The following is a 21,061-nucleotide window of genomic DNA, read 5'->3' on the forward strand; positions in this document are numbered from 1 at the left end:
TAAAACAGAGAGGCTTTTCCCTGCATGCTCAGCCCACTGGCCCTGGTAGTGGAGACAGGCACTGCAGCCGGGAAGCAGGAAAGAGCACTTTCCTCCTGACAGGCACCAGTGCCACTCGCCTGCGACCCCCACCATTGCTCCAGGAGTTGAGCAGCTCCAGAGAGTAGAGCTCCTGGGCACTAGAAGGCACCACCTATAAATAAGAAATGTCAAAGGAACCTGGTTCAAACAAAAATCCCACAAACACCAGAAAGAGGGCCAAGTGAAACTGAACTTATCAATCTTCCTAAAACAGATTTCAAAATAGAAATCAAAAACATGCTCACGGAGCTACAGAAAAATATTCAGGAACTCGGAGGAATACAGAAAAGAGATACAAACATTGAAGAATACAGTATCTGAAATTAAACATGCAGTGAAAGGATTTAAAAACAGATTAGATGAAGTAGAGGAGACAGTAAATGAAATAGAAATTAGATAAGAGGAATGCAAAGAAGCTGAGGTACAGAGAGAAAAAAGGATCTCTAGGAATGAAAGAATAATGAGAGAACTGTGTGACCAATCCAAATGGAACATTATTTGCATTATAGGGGTACCAGAAGAAGAAGAAGAGAGAAAAAGGGATAGAAAGTGTCTTTGAGGAGGTAATTTTTGAAAACCTCCCCAATCTGGGGAAGGAGATAGTCTCTCAGGCCATGGAGGTACACAGATCTCCCAACACAAGGGACCCAAGGAAGACAACACCAAGACATATAATAATTAAAATGGCAAAGATCAAGGATAAAGACAAAGTTTTAAAGGCAGCCAGAGAGAGAAAGAAGATCACATATAAAGGAAAACTCATCAGGCTTTCATCAGACTTCTCAAAAAGAAAACTTCCCTTAGAAGGGAGTGCCATGATATATTTAATGCAATGAAGCAGAAGGGCCTCGAACCAAGAATAGTCTACCCGGAAAGACTATCATTTAAATTTGAAGGAGGGATTAAACAATTTCCAGATAAGCAAAGGCTGAGAGAATTTACCTCCCACAAACCATTTCTATAATGTATTTTGGAGGACTGCTGTAGTTGGAAGTGTTCCTAAGGCTAAATAGCTGTCACCAGAGGAAATAAACCACAGTAAACAATTAATTACTAAGCAGATACCTAATATATAAAAAATGGAGGAGGAAGAAAAAGGAGAGAAAAAAAAAGAACCTTTACATTGTGTTTGTAATAGAGTATTCAGTGAGTTAAATTAGACTGATAGTAAGGAAGTTACCCTTGAACCTTTGGTAACCATGAATCTAAAGCCTGCAATGGCAATAAGTACATACCTATTGATAATCACCCTAAATGTAAATGGTCTGAATGCACCAGTCAAAAGATATAGAGTCACTGGATAAAAAAACAAAGCCTGTCTATATGCTGCCTACAAGAGACTCACTTCAAACCTAAAGACATACACAGACTAAAAGTGAAGGGATGGAAAAAGATATTTCATGCAACTAATAGGGAGAAAAAAGCAGGAGTTGCAGTACTTCTATCAGACAAAATAGACTTCAAAACAAAGAAAGTCACAAGGGACAAAGAAGGACATTACATAATGATAAATAGGTCAGTCTAACAAGAAGATATAACCATTATAAATATCAATGCACCCAAGACAGGAGCACCTACATATGTGAAACAAATACGAACAGTATTAAAGGGGGAAATAGAATGCAATGCATTCATTTTAGGAGACTTCAACACACCACTTACTCTGAAAGACAGATCAACCAGACAAAATAAGTAAGGAGACATGAGGCACTGAACAACACGTTGAAACAGATGGGCCTAGCAGATATCTACAGAACACTCCAACCAAAAGCAGCAGGATACACATTCTTCTCAAGTGCACATGGAACAGTTTCAAGAATAGATTGTATAATAGGCCACAAAAAGAGCCTCGGTAAATTAAAAAAGATTGAAATTGTACCAACCAGCTTCTCAGACCACAGAGGTATGAAACTAGAAATAAATTACACAAAGAAAACAAAAAAGCCCACAAACATGGAGGCTTAACAGCATGCTCCCAAATAATCAATGGATCAATAACCAAATAAAAAAAGAGATCAAGCAGTATATGGACCGATAACAACAATAACTCAACACCACAAAATCTGTGGGACACAGCAAAGGCCGTGCTAAGAGGGGGGAAGTATATTGCAATACAGGCTTACCTCAAGAAAGAAGAACAATCCCATATGAACAGTGTAAACTCACAATGAAACTAGAGAAAGAAGAATAAATGAGGCCCAAAGCCAGTAGAAGGGACAGAATAAAGATTAGAGCAGAAATAAATAAAATAGAGAAGAATAAAACAATAGAATCAGTGAAAGCAGGAGCTGGTTCTTTGAGAAAATAAACAAAATAGATAAACCTCTAGCCAGACTTATCAAGAAAAAAAGAGACTCTACTCACATAAAGAATCAGAAATGAGAAAGGAAAACTCACTATGGACACCACAGAAATACAAATAATTATTAGAGAATACTATGAAAAATTATATGCTAACAAACTGGATAACCTAGAAGAAATGGACAACTTTCTAGAAAAATACAACCTTCCAAGGCTGACCCAGAAAGAAATAAATCTGAACAGACCAATTACCAGCAACGAAATTGAACTGGTAATCAAAAACCTACCTAAGAACAAAACGCCTGGACCAGATGGTTTCACTGCTGAATTTTATCAAACATTTAGTGAAGACCTAATACCCATCCTCCTTAAAGTTTTCAAAAAGAGTCTAAGAAGAAGGAATACTTCCAAACTCATTCTATGAAGCCAGCATCCCTCTAATACCAAAACCAGGTAAAGACACCACGAAAAAAAATTACAGACCAATATCCCTGATGAACACAGATGCAAAAATACTCAACAAAATATTAGCAAATAAAAGACATCAAAAAGATCATCCATCATGATCAAGTAGGATTTATTCCAGGGATGCAAGGATGGTACAACATTCGAAAATCCATCAACATCATCCACCACATCAACAGAAAGAATGACAAAAACCACATGATCATCTCCATAGATGCTCAAAAAGTATTTCACAAAATTCAACATCCATTCATGATAAAAAGTCTCAACAAAATGGGTATAGAGGGCAAGTACCTCAACATAATAAAGGCCATATATGACAAACCCACAGCCAACAGTATACTTAACAGTGAGAAGCTGAAAGCTTTTCCTTTAGGATTGGGAACAAGACAAGGATGCTCACTCTCCCCACTTCTATTCAACATAGTACTGGAGGTCCTAGCCATGGTATTTTAATTTTTTATTTCGTTTGTTAATGTATTATTGATACACACTCTTACGAAGGTTTCACCTGAAAAACAATGTGGTTACTACATTGACCCATATTATCCAGTCACCCCCATACCTCATTGTAGTCACTGTCCATAAGTGTAGTAAGATGCCACAGAGTCACTACTTGTCTTCTCTGTGCTACACTGTCTTCCCCATGATCCCCACACACCATGTGTACTAGTCATAATACCCCTCAATCCCATCTCCCTCCCTCCCCACCGACCCTCCCCCACCCCTCCCCTTTGGTAACCACTAGTCTCTTCTTGGACAGTAGTCCGCTGCTATTTTGTTCCTTCAGTTCTGCTTTGTTGTTGTACTCCACAAATGAGGGAAATCATTTGGTACTTGTCTTTCTCCACCTGGCTTATTTCACAGAGCATAATACCCTCTAGCTCCATCCATGTTGTTGCAGATGGTAGGATTTGTTTCTTTCTTAAGGCTGAATAGTATTCCATTGTGTATATGTACCACCTCTTCTTTATCCATTCATCTACTGATGGACACTTAGGTTGCTTCCATATCTTGGCTATTGTAAATAGTGCTGCAGTAAACATAGGGGTGCATATGTCTTTCTGAATCTAATAACTTGTTTTCTTTGGGTAAATTCCTAGGAGCGGATTTCCCGGGTCATATGGTATTTCTATTTTTAGTTTTTTGAGGAACCTCCATATTGCTTTCCACATGGTTGAACTAGCTTACATTCCCACCAGCAGTGTAGGAGGGTCCCCCTTTCTCCGCATCCTTGTCAGTATTTATTGTTCCTAGTCTTTCCTATGTTGGCCATCCTAACTGTGTGAGGTGATATCTCATTGTGGTTTTAATTTGCATTTCCCTGATAATTAGCAATGTGGAGCATCTTTTCATGTGCCTGTTGGCCACCTGAATTTCTTCTTTGGAAAATTGTCTGTTCATATTCTCTGCCCATTTTTTAATTGGGTTATTTGCTTTTTGGGTGTTGAGGCATGTGAGTTCTTTATATATTTGGATGTTAACCCATTGTCGGATATGTCATTTACAAATATATTCTCCCATAATATAGGATACCTTTTGTTCTGTGATGGTGTCCTTTAGTGTACAGAAGCTTTTTAGCTTGATGTAGTCCCATTTGTTCATTTTTGCTTTTGTTTCCCTTGCCCTGGGAGATGTATTCAGGAAAAGTTGCCCATGTTTATATTCAAGAGATTTTTGCTTATGTTGTCTTCAAAGAGTTTTATGGTTTCACGACTTAACATTCAGATCTTGGATCCATTTCAAGTTTACTTTTGTTTCCCCCTTTTTTCTTACCCCTCTTAATGTCATTATAAATTGAACCGACCTGGCAGCTGTAACATACTTGCAGTCAGTTGTCTTACATGGTTAGTAGTTGTTTTAGGGAAAAAAACATTTTTTTCTAACTTTTTTCCAGTTCAGTGTCATCAAGTGGACAAGTGTCTTTCAGCCATTGCTGCTGTGTAGGAGGTGGTTGTGTATCTGACTTCCTGAGCAAATGCTGCATGTGGTTTTTTATTCTCCCTCTTCCAAATATTTTTCCTTGGGATGTCTCATGTGAATCTTAATTAAGGAATTGGGTGCAGTGAAAATAATTTGTTAGGTGAACTCTTCAAGTGTCACTGGTAGGTTTTCTTTATGAAAATTTTGTGCAGCTCAGCCATCTCCTGTCCAGCAATGATGAATGTTGAATTTTTGCATTTAGTCAAAATATTTGCTTTGGATGACTGCTCTCTTGTGAACATATATTCTACATAAGCTAACATTACATTTCCAGCTTCTTAAAAGGAATTTTTAACTTGCCATTGCATTTAAATAGCTGGTTTTAGGACATTTGTTTCCTCATTTGCTATCCTACTTGCCTTTTTCTATTAAATAATGCATCTAATCTCTCCCACATTAAAACCTGCCTACCATTAAAAGCAGCAGCTTAGAGGGAATGTGTTCTTTCCCTGTTGGGACATTCTGGAGTCTTCCTGCAGTTGGTCTGGCTAGGGAACTTTCTCAGTCTGCTGAGCAACGGAGTAGTTGATGCTGTGCAGTGGCCTCAGCAAATGTGCAAGCAGGATTTTGCTACTCATAGGGGTTTTCCTGTATGTGTTCCTAGCCGGATGCATTTCCTTTTATATGAACCATAGAAGTACATCTGCTGGAATCTTTAAACAGATACCTTCTCAGCAAACAGGAAAATGTCAAAATTGTGGTCATTTTTTTATGAGATCAATGGAAGTAGACATAGAAAATGGTAGCATTTATTTAGGTGTTTTGAGTGATTTTATTTGGTACCGTTACAATGTAAACACCCTTTCTTGTCTACATCTTGTCCTAACACCCAACACATTTCTTACATGGCCTATGAAATAAATTTTCTATGTATAGCTTGATGTGGCAGTACCATAAGAAGCCTTTACACTCTCCTAGAGGCTGAGGATGATCAGCTGACTTTACGATGAAGTTTTATTCTGAGAATGATTTCTAGCAAACTTTCCACTGACACTTAAAAAATAAGTCCTTAAACCATAGAAGTAGACCTTAATTTTAGAGCTTGTTATTGGTTAAGATGTTCAGCCAACATGTAAAGGAAATTTTAATTGTTTTTGTTACCTTAGATGAGTTAAATAATATGAATATCAATAGTCAGCTTTTAGATTTTTCTTTATTTGAAGATAAAAAATGGAAGTATATTATCTATTGAATAGAAATTTGTGTGAGAATGGAAATTAGTGTGACAACTATGAAAGCAGTATGAAGGTTCCTCAAAAAATTAAATCTAGAACTACCATGTGATCCAGCAATCCCAGTTCTGGATATTTATCCAAAGGAAGAGAAACCACTATCTTCAAAAGATAACTGCACCCCCATGTTCACTGCAACATTAGTCATAATAGCCAAGACTTGGAAACAAACAAAGTGTACATCAACAGATGAACAGTTAAAGAAATGTGATACACAGAGAAATACTCTTCAGCCATAAAAAAGGAAATCCAGCCATTTGTGACAAAGAGGGCATTATACAAAGTAAAATGATACAGAGAAAGACAAATAGTGTATGGTATCATTTTTATGTTGAATCTAAAATAAGAACCCACCTTGACCTCATAGAAACAGAACAGGATGGATGGTTGCCAGAGATGGGGAAAGAGGGTAAGGGTACAGATTTCCACTTCTAAAATAAGTCCTGGGGATGTAATCTATAGTATGGTGATGATTAAAAATATAAAGAAATTTTTAAAAAGTAAGAAATGTATTATGATAGTTGCTGGACAGTTGAGACCTAACCGTTAATCCTCTTTCTTGGCCTTGAGTATCACTGGAAACTTGTTCAGGTCCATGTTTCTAAAATAGGGGTTTCAACCAGTTCCCACAGAGGAACATTTCATACTTGAGGCTGTGCTCTCAGCCTATTCTCACCTTGTCTTTCAAAGACATACCAGTTCGTAGTGTAATGAAAACCATTTTAGAATAGACCCCCATCTATTGGAATATGGCCAGAATGATAATTACGTATTATAAGGCCTTAGGTAACTATTATTTCCCAAAGTTTGTGGAAATTAAAAACCATATTTCATTTTCTCCCATCTAAAGTCAATTTATTTTGAAATTTATAAACATTTCAAAAGAACTTTTAAGTTTGATGATAAGACTTCTTGGAAATTTGTAACACAAAAAATTGGTGAAACACTAATACCATTTGATAATTCAGGCAGCTCTCTTGAGTGGAGTTTTTCTATTTGAGATAGTTCCCATTTTTTCCGTCTTTTGAGGGAAAGTTAATGTGTAGTAGATACCTTGCTGAGGTGGGGGAACACGAAATTAAAAAAAAATTTTTTTATTAAGGTATTATTGATATACACTCTTATGAAGGTTTCACATGAAAAAACAATGTGGTTACTGCATTTACCCATATTATCAAGTCCCCACCCATACCCCAATGCAGTCACTGTCCATCAGTGTAGTAAGATGCCAGATTTACTATTTACCTTCTCTGTGCTACACTGTTTTCCCTGTGATCCCCCACACCATGTGTACTAAACATAATACCCCTCAATCCCATTCTCCCTCTCTCCTACCCACTCTCCCTCCCACACCCCTCCCCTTTGATAACCACTAGTCCCTTCTTGGAGTCTAAGAGTCTGCTGCTATTTTGTTCCTTCAGTTTTGCTTCGTTGTTAAACTCCACAAATGAGGGAAGTCATTTGGAACTTGTCTTTCTCTGCCTGGCTTATTTCACTGAGCATAATATCCTCCAACTCCATCCATGTTGTTGCAAATGGTAGGATTTATTTCTTTTTATGGCCCAATAGTATTCCATTGTGTATATGTACCACCTCTTCTTTATCCATTCATCTACTAATGGACACTTAGGATGCTTCCATATCTTGGCTATTGTAAATAGTGCTGCAATGAACATAGGGGTGCATGTGGTTTTTTTTGAATCTGAGAAGTTGTATTCTTTGGGTAAATTCCAAGGAGTGGGATTCCCGGGTCAAATGGTATTTCTATTTTTAGTTTTTTGAGGAACCTCCATAGTGCTTTCCACAGTGGTTGAACTATTATGTTCCCACCAGCAGAGTAGGAGGGTTCCCCTTTCTCCACATCCTCGCCAGCATTTGTTGTTCTTAGTCTTTTTGATGCTGGCCATCCTTACAGGTGTGAGGTGATATCTCATTGTGGTTTTTATTTGCATTTCCCTGATGATTAGTGATGTGGAGCATCTTTTCATGGGTCTGTTGGCCATCTAAACTTCTTCTTTGGAGAACTGTCTCTTCATATCCTCTGCCCATTTTTTGATTGGATTATTTGCTTTTTGTGTGTTGAGGCATGTGAGTTCTTTATATATTTTGGATGTTAACCCCTTGCCAGATATGTCATTTACAAATATATTCTCCCATACTGTAGGATACCTTTTTGTTCTGTTGATGGTGTCCTTTGCTGTACAGAAACTTTTTTAGTTTGATGTAGTCTCATGAGTTCATTTTTGCTTTTGTTTCCCTTTCTCGAGGAGATGCGTTCAGGAAGAAGTTGCTCATGCTTATATTCTGGAGATTTTTGCCTGTGTTGTCTTCTAAGAGTTTTATGGTTTCATGACTTACATTCAGGTCTTTGATCCATTTCGAGTTTACTTTTGTGTATGGGGCTAAACAATAATCCAGTTTCATTCTCTTGCATGTAGCTGTCCCATTTTGCCAACACCAGTTGTTGAAGAGGCTGTCATTTCCCCATTGTATATCCATGGCTCCTTTATCGTATATTAATTGACCATATATGCTTGGGTTTATATCTGGGCTCTCTAGTCTGTTCCATTGGTCTATGGGTCTGTTCTTGTGCCAGTACCAAATTGTCTTGATTACTGTGGCTTTGTAGTAGAGCTTGAAGTTGAGCATAATCCCCCCGGGTTTATTCTTCCTTCTCAGGATTGCTTTGGCTATTCGGGGTCTTTTGTGGTTCCATATGAATTTTAGAACTATTTTCTCTAGTTTGTTGAAGAATGCTCTTGGTATTTTGATAGGGATTGCATTGAATCTGTAGATTCCTTTAGGCAGGAGGCCATTTTGACAATACTAATCCTTCCTATCCATGAGCATGGGATGTGTTTCCATTTATTGGTATCTTCTTTAATTTCTCTCATGAGTGTCTTGTAGTTTTCAGAGTATAGGTCTTTCACTTCCTTGGTTAGGTTTATTCCTAGGTATTTTATTCTTTTTGTTGCAAATGTGAATGGAATTGTTTTCCTGATTTCTCTCTCTGCTAGTTCATTGTTAGTGTATAGGAGTGCCACAGATTTCTGTGTATTTTTTATCCTGCAGCTTTGTTGAATTCAGATACTAGATCTAGTAGTTTTGGAGTGGAGTCTTTAGGGTTTTTTATGTACAATATCATGTCATCTGCAAACAGGGACAGTTTAACTTCTTCCTTGCCAATCTGGATGCCTTTTATTTCTTTGTGTTGTCTGATTGCCGTGGCTAGGACCTCCAGAACTATGTTGAATAGAAGTGGGGAGAATGGGCATCCTTGTCGTGTTCCTGATCTTAAAGGAGAAGCTTTCAGGTTCTTGCTGTCAAGTATAATGTTGGCTGTGGGTTTGTCATATATGGCCTTTATTATGTTGAGGTACTTGCCCTCTATACCCATTTTGTTGAGAGTTTTTATCATGAATGGATGTTGAATTTTGTGAAATGCTTTTTGAGCATCTATGGAGATGATCATGTGGTTTTTGTCATTCTTTTTTGTTGATGTGGTGGATGTTGTTGATGGATTTTCGAATGTTGTACCATCCTTGCATCCCTGGGATGAATCTCACTTGATTATGATGGATGATCTTTTTGATGTCAATTTGCTAATATTTTTTTAGTATTTTTGCATCTATGTTCATCAGGTATATTGGTCTGTAATTTTCTTTTTTTTTGTGGTGTCTTTACCTGGTTTTGATATTAGAGTGATGCTGGCCTCATAGAATGAGTTTGGAAGTATTCCTTCTTCTACTCTTTGGAAAACTTTAAGGAGGATAGGTATTAGGTCTTCACTAAATATTTGATAAAATTCAGCAGTGAAGTCATCTGGTCCAGGCATTTTGCTCTTAGGTAGGTTTTTGATTACCAGTTCAATTTCGTTGCTGGTAATTGGTCTATTCAGATTTTCTGTTTCTTTCTGGGTCAGCCTTGCAAGGTTGTATTTTTCTAGAAAGTTGTCCATTTCTTCTAGGTTATCCAGTTTGTTAGCATATAATTTTTCATAGTATTCTCTAATAATTCTTTGTATTTCTGTGGTATCCATAGTGATTTTTTCCTTTCTCATTTCTGATTCTGTTTATGTGAGTAGAGTCTCTTTTTTTCTGGCTAGGGGGTTATCTGTTTTGTTTATTTTCTCAAAGAACCAGCTCTTGCTTTTATTGATTCTTTCTATTGTTTTATTCTTCCCTATTTTATTTATTTCTGCTCTAATCTTCATTCTGTCCCTCCTTCTTCTGGCTTTGGGCCTCATTTGTTCTTCTTTTTCTAGTTTCGTTAATTGTGAGTTTAGACTGCTTATATGGGATCGTTATTCTTTCGTGAGGTAGGCCTGTATTGCAGTGTACTTTTCCTCTTAGCATGGCCTTGGCTTCCCACAGATTTTGCAGTGTTGAATTATTGTTGTCATTTGTCTCCATATATTGCTTGATCTCTGTTTTTATTTGGTCATTGATCCATTGGTTATTTAGGAGCATGTTGTGAAGCCTCCATGTGTTTGTGGGAGTTTTCATTTTCTTTGCATAATTTATTTCTAGTTTCATACCTTTGTGGTCTGAGAAACTGGTTGGTATAATTTCAATCTTTTTGAATTTACCAAGGCTCTTTTTGTGGCCTAGTATGTGATCTATTCTTGAAAGTGTTCCATCAGCACTTCAGAAGAATGTGTATTCTGCTGCTTTTGGGTGTCGAGTTCTCTAGATATCTGTTAGGTCCATCTGTTCTAATTTGTTGTTCAGTGCCTCTGTCTCTTTACTCATTTTCTGTCTGGTTGATCTGTCCTTCAGAGTGAGTGGAGTGTTGAAGTCTCCTAATGAATACATTGCATTCTGTTTCCCCTTTTAATTCTGTTAGTATTTGTTTCACATATGTAGGTGCTCCTGTGTTGGGCGCATAGATATTTATAGTGTTCATATCTTCTTGTTGAATTGACCCCTGTATCATTACATAATGTCCTTCTTTGTCCTTTGTGACTTTCTTTGTTTTGAAGTCTATTTTGTCTGATACAAGTACTGCAACTCTTGCTTTTTTCTCCCTATTAGTTGCATGAAATATCTTTTTCCATCCCTTCACTTTTAGTCTGTGTATGTATTTGGGTTTAAAGTGAGTCTCTTGTAGGCAGCATATAGATGTTTTTTTATCCATTCAGTGACTCTGTGTCTTTTGATTGGTGCATTCAGTCCATTTACATTTAGGGTGATTATCGATAGGTATGTACTTACTGCCATTGTAGGGTTTAGATTTGTGGTTACCAAAGGTTCAAGGTTAATTTCCTTACTATCAAAGATTCTATCTTAACTCACTTAATATGCTATTACAAACACAATCTAAAGGTTTTTTTTCTCCTTTTCCCTCCTCCTCCATTCTTTATATTAGGTATCATATTCTGTTCTCTTAGTCTATCCCTTGATTGACTTCCAGGATAGTTAATTTAATTTTGCACTTGCTTAGTAATTAGCTGTTCTGCTTTCTTTACTGTGGTTTTATTACTTCTGGTGACAACTATTAAACCTTAGGAACACTTCCATCTATAGCAGTCCCTACAAAATACGCTATAGAGATGGTTTGTGGGAGGTAAATTCTTTCAGCTTTTGCTTATCTGGACATTTAATTCCTCCTTCAAATTTAAATGATAATCTTTCCGGATAAAGTGTTCTTGGTTCAAGACCCTTCTGCTTCATTGTATTAAATACATTATGCCACATGGAGCTGTGTAGCCAGCCAGGGAGTTGGAGCACCTGAAAATCTTCTGGCCTGTAAGGAAGTCTGATGATAGCCTGATAGGCTTTCCTTTGTATGTGATCTTATTTCTCTCTGTGGCTGCTTTTAATAGTCTGCCCTTATCCTTGATCTTTGCCATTTTAATTACTTGCCATTTTAATGTCTTGGTGTTGTCTTCCTTGGGTCCCTTGTGTTGGGAGAGCTGTGCATCTCCATGGCCCGAGAGACTATCTCCTTCCCCAGATTGGGGAAGTTTTCAGCAATTACCTCCTCAAAGACACTTTCTATCCCTTTTTCTCCCTCTTCTTCTGGTACCCCTATAATGCAAATACTGGTCCATTTGGATTGGTCACACTGTTCTCTCAATATTCTTTCATTCTTAGAGATCCTTTTTTCTCTGTGCCTCAGCTTCTTTGTATTCCTCTTCTCTAGTTTCTATTTCATTTATTGTCTCCTCCACCATATCTGATCTGCTTTTAATACCCTCCATTGTGCTCTTCAATGATTGGATCTCCGACCAGAATTCATTCCTGAGTTCTTGAATATTTTTCTGTACCTCCATGAGCATGTTAATGGTTTTTATTTTGAACTCCGTTTCAGGAAGATTCATGAGATCCATGTCATTTAAATCTTTCTCAGGAGTTGTATTCATAATTTTACTTTGAACCGGGTTCCTTTGGCATTTCATATTTGTATATGGCTCCCTCTAGTACCCAGAAACTCTATTCTCTGGAGCTGCTCAGCCCCTGAAGCAATGTCGGGGGTCGCAGGGGAGTGGTATTGGTGCCTGGGGGGATGAAAGAGCTGTTTCCTTCTTCCCAGCCACAATGCCTGTCTCCACTGCCTGAACCAGTGGGCCAGTCACACAGGTATAAGCCTCTATGCTTTGCATTTGTAGTTGCTGTAGACAGGTCTTCCCTCTGGCTGGCCTAACACAGGGTAGGGTTTGCTGGTTTGCGAGCCAGGTGGGGCTGGCTGGGAGAAAGGCGCAGTAGGCTGTGTATCACGGAGGGAGTCTTTGGAGCTGTGTAGCTAGCTAGGGAGCTGGAGCATCTGAAAATCATGAAAGCTCCCAACCTGCTGGGCAGAGTGCACGCAGACAATTTTGTCTACCTGTCCTTTCTCCTGAGGAGTAAGGTCTGTGCAGTCCTTGCCCCTTTAGGAGCCCTCTTGCTGTTAGGAAGTCTCTCAGACTCTTGCCTTTCTTTTGTCTCAGAGCAGCTGGATATGGATCCCTGCTTTCCACAAGCGGCTGGAATCTCAGTCTCTCCAGGAATTCTGCCTGTTTTAGCTTTCCAACCCCCTAATCACAAGAGTACCATGCAAGCACCATGAAATGTAGGTTTGTGCTCCCTGAGCAGATCTCTGGAGTTAGGTATTCAGCAGTCCCAGGCCTCCACTCCCTCCCTGCTCTGTTTCTCTTCCTCCTGCCAGGTGAGCTAGGGTAGGGGAAGGGCTTCGGTCCCGCTGGGCCACAGCTTTTGGTACATTATCTTGTTCTGTGAGGTTTATTCTTTTCTCCAGGTGTATGCAGTCTGGCGCAGTCCTCTTTCCTGTTGCTCTTTCAGGATTAGTTGTATTAATTATATTTTTGTATTATATGCAGTTTTAGGAGAAAGCCTCTGTCTCACCTCTCACGCTGCCATCGTTAATCGGGAACATGAAATTTTGTAAAGTATTCTTGATAAGTGATGCTGATTTTCTTACGTAAAAATTATGCCCTCAGCCTATAGTCAGTAGGGAATTGGGTTGGATTTTTCTCCTTAGGTAGAGAAACCTATTAGTTAGTGGGCTCCTAAATAATAATTGCTAACATTTATTGGACAGTGCTTATTACTATGCTCCAGATTCTGTGTTAGGTACAGTGCAGATTTTTTTAAAAGCAGCTTTATTGATATACAATTCACATACTGTACAAATTCAACCATTAAAGTGTATAGTTCACTTGAAGTGGTTGAATTGGTTTTTAGCACATGTGTTCACAAATATGTGCATTTATCACCACAGTCAATTTAGAACATTTTCATTACTTCAAAAAGGAACTCTCCTCTGGCTATAACCTCCTATTCCACCCCCACCCCCACCCCCCAACAAACACTTACTTCCTTTCTATGTCTATAGATTTGCCTATTCTGGACTTTCATATGAATGGAATCATAATATACAGACTTTTGTGATTGGCTCCTTTTACTTATCATAATATTTTTAAGGTTCATCCAAGTTGTAGCCTGTATTAGTACTTCACCCCTTTTTTAAAAATTATTTTTTACTTCATTCCTTTTTATTGCCAAATAACATTCCAGTGTATGGATCTATCACTTTTTTTTCGTGTTCGTCCTATGGATATCCAATATGTGGGTTGTTTACACCTTTTGGCTATTGTGAATATGCTTCTACAAACATTTATGTACAAGTATTTGTTTGAATACCTGTTTTCAATTCTTTTGAGTCCATTCCTAGGAGTAGAATTTCTAGGTCATGTGGTAACTCTGTTTAATCATTTCAGGAACTGCCAGGCTGCTTTCCGAAGCAGCTGAAGATTTTACTTTCCTGCTGAGGGTCCTGATTTCTCTACATCCTCAATACTGGTCATTCTCTTTTTGTTTCTAGCCATCTAGTGGGTGTGAAGTGGTATTTTTGTATTGATTTACATTTCCCCAATGACTGATGATGTCTAGTGTCTTTTCATGTGCTTATTGGACATTTATATCTTCTTTGGAAAAATATACATTCAAGTCCTTTGCCCACTTTGAAATTTGATGAATTTTCTTTTTTTTTGAATTGTAGGAATTCTTTATACATTCTAGATACAAGTGCCTTACTGGGTACATGATTTGGAAAACTTTACATTCTATGGGTTGTCTTTTCACTTCTTGATTGTTTCCTTTGAAGCACAAGTTTTAAATTTTGATGAAGTCCAGTTATCTCTTTTTATTTTATTGCTGTGTTTTTGGGTGTCCTACCTGAGAATCCTTTGCCATTTTCATTGTCGTGGAGATAAACTCCTGTGCTGAAGAGCTTTATAGTTTTCGCTCTTGTAGTTAGATATTTGATTCATTTTGAGTTAATGATTTTATATGATGTGATGTCAGGTTCCAGCTTTTGCATGTGGAGATCTAGTCATCCCAGCACCATTTGTTGAAAAGACTGTTCTTTCCCCAGTGAATGGCTTTGGTACCCTTTTCAAAAATAGCTTGGCCAAAGATGTATGCATTTATTTCTGGACTTTAAATACTATTCCATTGCATATGTCTGTCTCTGTTCTATGTAGTACCTCACTGTCTTGATTTCTACTGCTTTGTATTAAGTTTTGCAATCAGGATGTGTGAATCTTCCTAATTTATTATTATTTTTTATGGTTGTTCTGGTTATTTTGGGGTCCCTTGCAGTTCCATTTGAATTTTAGAATCAGTTTGTAAATTTCTGCAAAGAAGTCAGCTGGCATTCTGCTAGGGATTGCATTGAATATATATAGCTCAGTTTGGGGAACATTGCCATCTTAATGTTAAGTCTTTTGACCTATAAACATGGGATGTCTTTCCTGAATTGTGTCTTAATTTCTTTCGGCATTGTTGTATGGTTTTCAGTATACAAGTCTTTCACCATATTGATTAGGTTTAATCCTAAGTATTTTATTCTTTTTGATACTATGAATGGAATTATTTTCTTAATTTCGTTTTCAGGTTGTTATGAGTGTACAGAAATACAATTGATCCTTATGTATTCATCTTTTATCTTGCAACCTTGCTGGACTTGTTTATTGTAATAGATTTTTAATGGGTTCCTTGGGATTTTCTGTATGTAAGATCATGTGATCGGCATTCAGAAGTGGTTTTACTTCTTCCTTTCCAATCTGGATGTCTGTTCTTTGGGAGAATTTCTGTTAATTCTTTAAATGTTTGATAGTCCTTCCAAGAAGGGACTAGCAGTTACCAAAGGGAAGGAATTGGGGAGGGTGTGTTGAGAGGCAAAAGGGGATTAAGGGGCACTATAATTCACAATCACAATATAGGTAGGTCATAGGGAAGGCAGCACAGCACGGAGAAGACATTTAACGACTCTGTAGCATCTTACTATGCTGATAGGCAGTGACTGCAATGGGGGGATGAGGACTTGATAATATGGGTAAATGTTGAAACCACAGTGTTCATGTGAAACCTTCATAAGATTGTATATCAATGATACTTTAATTTAAAAAAAGTTTGATAGTCTTTGGTGGTAGAGCCATCTGGACCTGGGGTTTGTCAGATGTTGTTTTTAGTTCTTATTATAGGTATCTCATTTTACAGATGAGAAAACTGAGGCTCAGAGAGGTTAAGTAATACACTAATAAGTGGCAGAACTGGGATTGAAATCCAGATTATGTCTGTACTTTATCTCAAGTACTACTATGATAACAATAGCTGACGTATATTTTGTAATTAGTTGTGTCTAGTCATACAAGGTACTTTAACATATGAATCTCCTGCTACAATCCCATCATCAAGTGCTTATTTAATGATAACTTCAACTTTATATGTATTGTACCCATTTTCAGATAGAGTATCTGACACTTAGGGAGATTGAGGGGCTCTCCCTGCTGAACCAGACCAGGACGTGAATGGTACAGCCGTGCTTCTCACTCACGCGGCTGGCTGGCTGGAGCCTGTCCTCGGAACCGCTGTTCTCTCTTGTGTGCAGCAAAGCAGCTGTGCCATGTGTGGACAGCTGAGCCCAGATCAGGTTCAGCCTTGGATGTGAATGGGCTCTCGCTGCCATTCAAGCTCCAGAACATGCCTGGCTCAGTCAGCATGCTGACGAAGCACCCTCTTTCTCACTCACTCTGTGCCCTGTAGCTAACACTCTACTCCATGGTTGTAGTGTATATGATTCTGACTCTGTGTAGTTAGGATGAAAATAAGTTGTCATTATGGGTAATACAGAAATGACTTCTAAAGGTATTTTAGTATGTAAACCAGCTAGCAGATTTGTGTAATATCTTGCAATGAAGATATTCAAAGCACTTAACTTGTTCCTATTAATATTCATATTGCTGGTGAGATTAGATAGTATCTAGCCTATTGAAGTGAAGAGGAATGATTGCCTCCATTCTTCAAATTAGAGGCCTTCCTCAAAAGTCCATTCACATTTAAAAGTGAACCCCAAAAAGCTAACCTGATACCTGTGTGGGTGTGAGGCTTGTTCAGTGATGGACCCCACAGGGGAACTGATCTCCTGAAGGGTGGGGTTGGGGGTATGTAGGCCAAGGAGCCAGTGTTCTGGGAGCCCTAGAGCAAGAGGCTGGAGGCTCCATTGTATGGAACAGGTTGTCAGTGTGGTACCTGCTCATACGTGTGCTCACCTAATGCTGGGTGTCATTCTCTCAAGGGCCTGCATGCAGTCTGGCTTCTGCTGGGGTGAATGTCAGGGGGTGCCCTGGTTTTGTAGCACTGGAGGAGGGGATCTGGGTGTCTAGCTGCTCTAATTTAGGCAGTCAGTCCATTTTCTGTGAGCCTTTCTCCTACATCCCTATCTGTAGAGATATAGTTTCTCTTCGAAGTGCTCTGAGGTTTCACATGGGCCTTGACATCCTTTTGTGAACCTCTTGTCCTGAGACGCTCAGCTGAGTGGAGAATACCTCAGTCCGTTACACATGCACCGTAGCATAGCATTCCATCTGCAGAGTCTGCTGTCACATTTTATTTCTTGTAGGCTCCTTTCCTGTGTCCTTTCCCTTGTCCTTTGGTGTTTATACCTGCTTTTATTTCTTTACTGTCATTTTATTAGGATTTTAGGCATGTATTTCTTTTGTGAATTATCTCTTCGTGTCCATTGTGTAATTTTCTCTTGGGATATTTATGTTTTGAATTTGTAAAAGCTTTATATATGAAAGATAGTAACTCATTGACATATGGTGCAATCCTTTCGTCTGTGTTAACTTACTTTTGAAGCACTTGCTGGAAGGTACTGGCAGGGATTCCAGCTTTTGCTAACTTGTGCAGATGGCTGTGGAGGGAAGTGGATCCTGAGAGCAGCTGGCTGTACATTATTTTTTGTTATGGATGTGCTTTTCTTTTGGTTTTTACCACTTCATGGAAGCTGTCTTACCTACTCAAGCTTGGGAAGTATTCCTACTGTTTCACAAGTGAAGGACCCTGGCCAAATGGAAGTGAATCATTTGCCATCTCCTATACCAGGTGTGGTCCTGGTAGTCAGCTGGAAAGGTCTGGCACAGCTGGGCTGAGGAACGCGGTGCTCACCTGCCTGCCAAGGGTCTGTTGTCTCCGTCCAGTCACTTGCCCCAGGCTTGGGGAGAGGCCACTTCGCACATGCCTTGGAAGGGTAGAAGGAGGCTCTGGTAAAAATAAAATGACCTTCCTCTGCATTTAGCAGTGGGCCCAGAGTCATGAGGAATTAGCAACAGGCTACCATGTGTCCCATTTGGCATGAGTGGACAGGTGTGAGCCCTGCTCGGTATGTAGGGCTCAGGAGAGCTGGTTTTCAGCTGAGTTGTCAAGGTTTGACCGTGTTCCATTTCCACTTAAGTTTTCATTGGGCTCCTATCCAACCTAATATGAACAGAATGTCCTGCATTAGCAGATAAAAAAATCACACTGGGTGCAGCCTAGGAAACCTAGGGCCCAGTTGAGTGGGGCCTGGTGATCCTAAGACATGAAGCTTTCAGTACCCATATCTGTTGGACAACCTAATGGGATTTGGACTCTGAAATGACCCGTGAGGAAGCCCAGGAACACCAGATGGGGGTCCCTTCCTCTCCCCCGGGGTCCCTGGTTTACTTGGGCAGTGACTCTGGTGAACAATGAACTCTCACATGAAAACTCATCCTCGGTTTGTTTCCCCCCAACCCAGAGATTTCCCTTTCCTCTGGCCCCTGCTCATGCCATAATCATCCAGGCCTTTCTTAGGCTGGTTTAGGGTCATAGCTTCTTAGCCCAGCACCTTGCTGCTAGCTGCTTCTACTTCTTCTCTCTGTATGTCCAGTATGCTACTGTAACTTCTGGGTTTGGGGTTTTTTTTTAAGCTTCAAGTCTACCAGATAACTTTACTTTGGAGTTTTCAATAAAAGGGGAGGGTTGGAGTGAATTATCTTTCAGTTCCCACCCAACCCTTGGAAGGCTAATTTTCTTAATTTTTTTGCCTTGATCTTTCTCCTGAAATTAAAACTGATTAGGTGTTTCTGGATCTTGAATAAGGAATTTTTCATTTCTTTGTAATTCTTTCCCCGACACATTTTGCAGTTTTCTCTGGGTATGTGCTGCTTTAGAAGGAAATTTGGATTTGCCACTTGGCTACCTCTGAGGAGTGCAGACAAAATGCCATACCATTTTTTTTTTCTTGGAGTTTTTCATTTGTAAAACTTAAGTTTTCAGTTAGGTACATGATTTTAACATAATTTGTGCTCTTCTACAGACACAATGAGGCGAGTGGTACGACAGAGCAAGTTTCGGCATGTATTTGGACAAGCAGTGAAAAATGACCAGTGTTACGATGACATCCGGGTTTCTCGAGTGACCTGGGATAGTTCCTTCTGTGCTGTCAATCCCAGGTTTGTTGCCATAATCATAGAAGCCAGTGGGGGAGGAGCATTCCTCGTTCTTCCTTTGCACAAGGTAAGTAATCTGACTTTCCATTCTACTAGATAGCCTCTCGTAATCTCTGTTTATTCCATAATAGATTGATTTTGGAGATTGATAGTTCACTAAGAATAAGATTGATAATACACTGAGACTATTAGATTCTAGTGTAATTGAGGTTAAGTTCCACATGCTTTACTAACCACATCAGCTTTTCTGTAGCAGAATGGTGAACTCTGTTCTGGGCGTGCCCTTTATGGATTAGAAAAGGTTATTATAATGATGCTGTGAGTGTGGGCATGCACAGGAATGTTATGATTTGGTTTGTAATCATCTACTTTTCACAAAAGTTTTTCCAAAAAGTGCAATTTAAAAAAGTTACCTTTTTTAAATGGTCAGAAATTTGTAAGATAATCTCTTTTTTTGTAAAGTCATAGGGACTGAATCTTCTTGTTTTGTTCTTTTTTTTTTTTTTTAATGGAAATGGGATGAGAACTCAAGAAAATGTCCCCTAACAATGCACATTTCAAGTCTGGACAGTAGTAAGTGGTAGCAAGTGGTAGAAATAAAGGATCTTTAACTGAAAGTGGTTCCTTGTGACCATCAACTTTTAGTGGACTTGCCATTCCTCCACTCTCCTGACTTTGTCATTCCAGAGAGCCCTCTCCAATGTGGTGGAGAAGATAGGAGATCTGTGACTTTTTTTACTATTCTTGAATATTGTAGATGAAAATCTGTACTTGCTTTAACAGGAAATCCCAGAATTGCAAATGATGTGGGGAGGTGATGCTGTGAAGAGAGCAAGCCCGGAAAGAGTCATTTTCTAGTTAGCTGTTAGGAGGAAAATGCATTTGGCGAGTCCTGAGCTCTCATGATAGGAGCTCAGTGCCGGTGAGAATGTCACGTTACAGCTGTTACCACTCTGCCGAGATCAGTGCGTCTCCGAGTCTGCTTTGCGCATGTTAGGGGTACATCTCATCATAACGAATGACGTGATTCTGAAAGTGGTTACAGTAAAGTGAATTCCTTTCAAAGTATTGTTTGTCATTACAGTTTGGTGTTTTTTCCTTAGGAAAACTCACTGGGAATACCTCCAGTTCTTTCTCTCAGATGCTCATGACTGACTTGCTTTATTTTAACATGTGATTTTTACCTTAGTGGCCAGATTGATGTGATATTACACAGCTATCAGGAGAAATAGGAGATGGATACCTTTGGGGAACAAGTTTGATATGTGTTTTCAAATTGGCAAAGTTATCGATCATATTTTAAAGGAGAATTTTACCACGTTGAAATTTAATTTTCTGCTTAGATACTTTTACTTCTGTGGATAAAACTGCAAATAATAGGTCACACTGTCACAACTACTTACCTGGTTTTGGAGTGGGAGTTTGGATTTAATGCCACTTGCATTGGTCTTCATCACTTTCTAGTTTGCTTGTTCACCAAGAGCATGGAGCGTTTGGAAAATCCGCTTCTTAGGGTGGGTTTTTACAACAGCCAGCTGAGAAGACACCTCAGCTTGTCAGCCAGGGATCAGGCAGTGGAGCACCCTGATCTTTTTGGAGTCAAGAGTTTTTATTCCCCCTTTTACAGGCGGAGGGATTAATGTAATAAATTTTTTGCTTCAAAGAAATGGAACAAGCCAGTTAAGAAGCCCAAAATAAGTTTTGAATGGCTCATCTCTCTCTGTGTGCAGATAGTTCTCTTCAG

At 39.0% G+C, this 21,061-nt stretch overlaps 1 protein-coding gene across 2 annotated transcripts in view; it reads left to right on the forward strand.

Moving 5' to 3' along the window:
- The window catches only part of CORO1C (coronin 1C), an 87,491-nt gene that overhangs the window by 14,679 nt on the left and 51,751 nt on the right, over positions 1 to 21,061 (forward strand). Inside the window, exons 1-2 of one of the 2 annotated variants that reach the window (XM_036903979.2) lie at positions 13,094 to 13,112; positions 19,185 to 19,384. In XM_036903979.2, the coding sequence (XP_036759874.1) occupies positions 13,106 to 13,112; positions 19,185 to 19,384 (207 nt within the window). In that variant the 5' untranslated portion in view covers positions 13,094 to 13,105. Of the gene's footprint in view, positions 1 to 13,093; positions 13,113 to 19,184; positions 19,385 to 21,061 lie in introns of those variants that run through there. The other variant, XM_036903980.2, reaches the window with a different exon arrangement.

The sequence above is a fragment of the Manis pentadactyla genome, chromosome 14, assembly GCF_030020395.1.
Source record: "Manis pentadactyla isolate mManPen7 chromosome 14, mManPen7.hap1, whole genome shotgun sequence".
NCBI lineage: Eukaryota > Metazoa > Chordata > Mammalia > Pholidota > Manidae > Manis > Manis pentadactyla.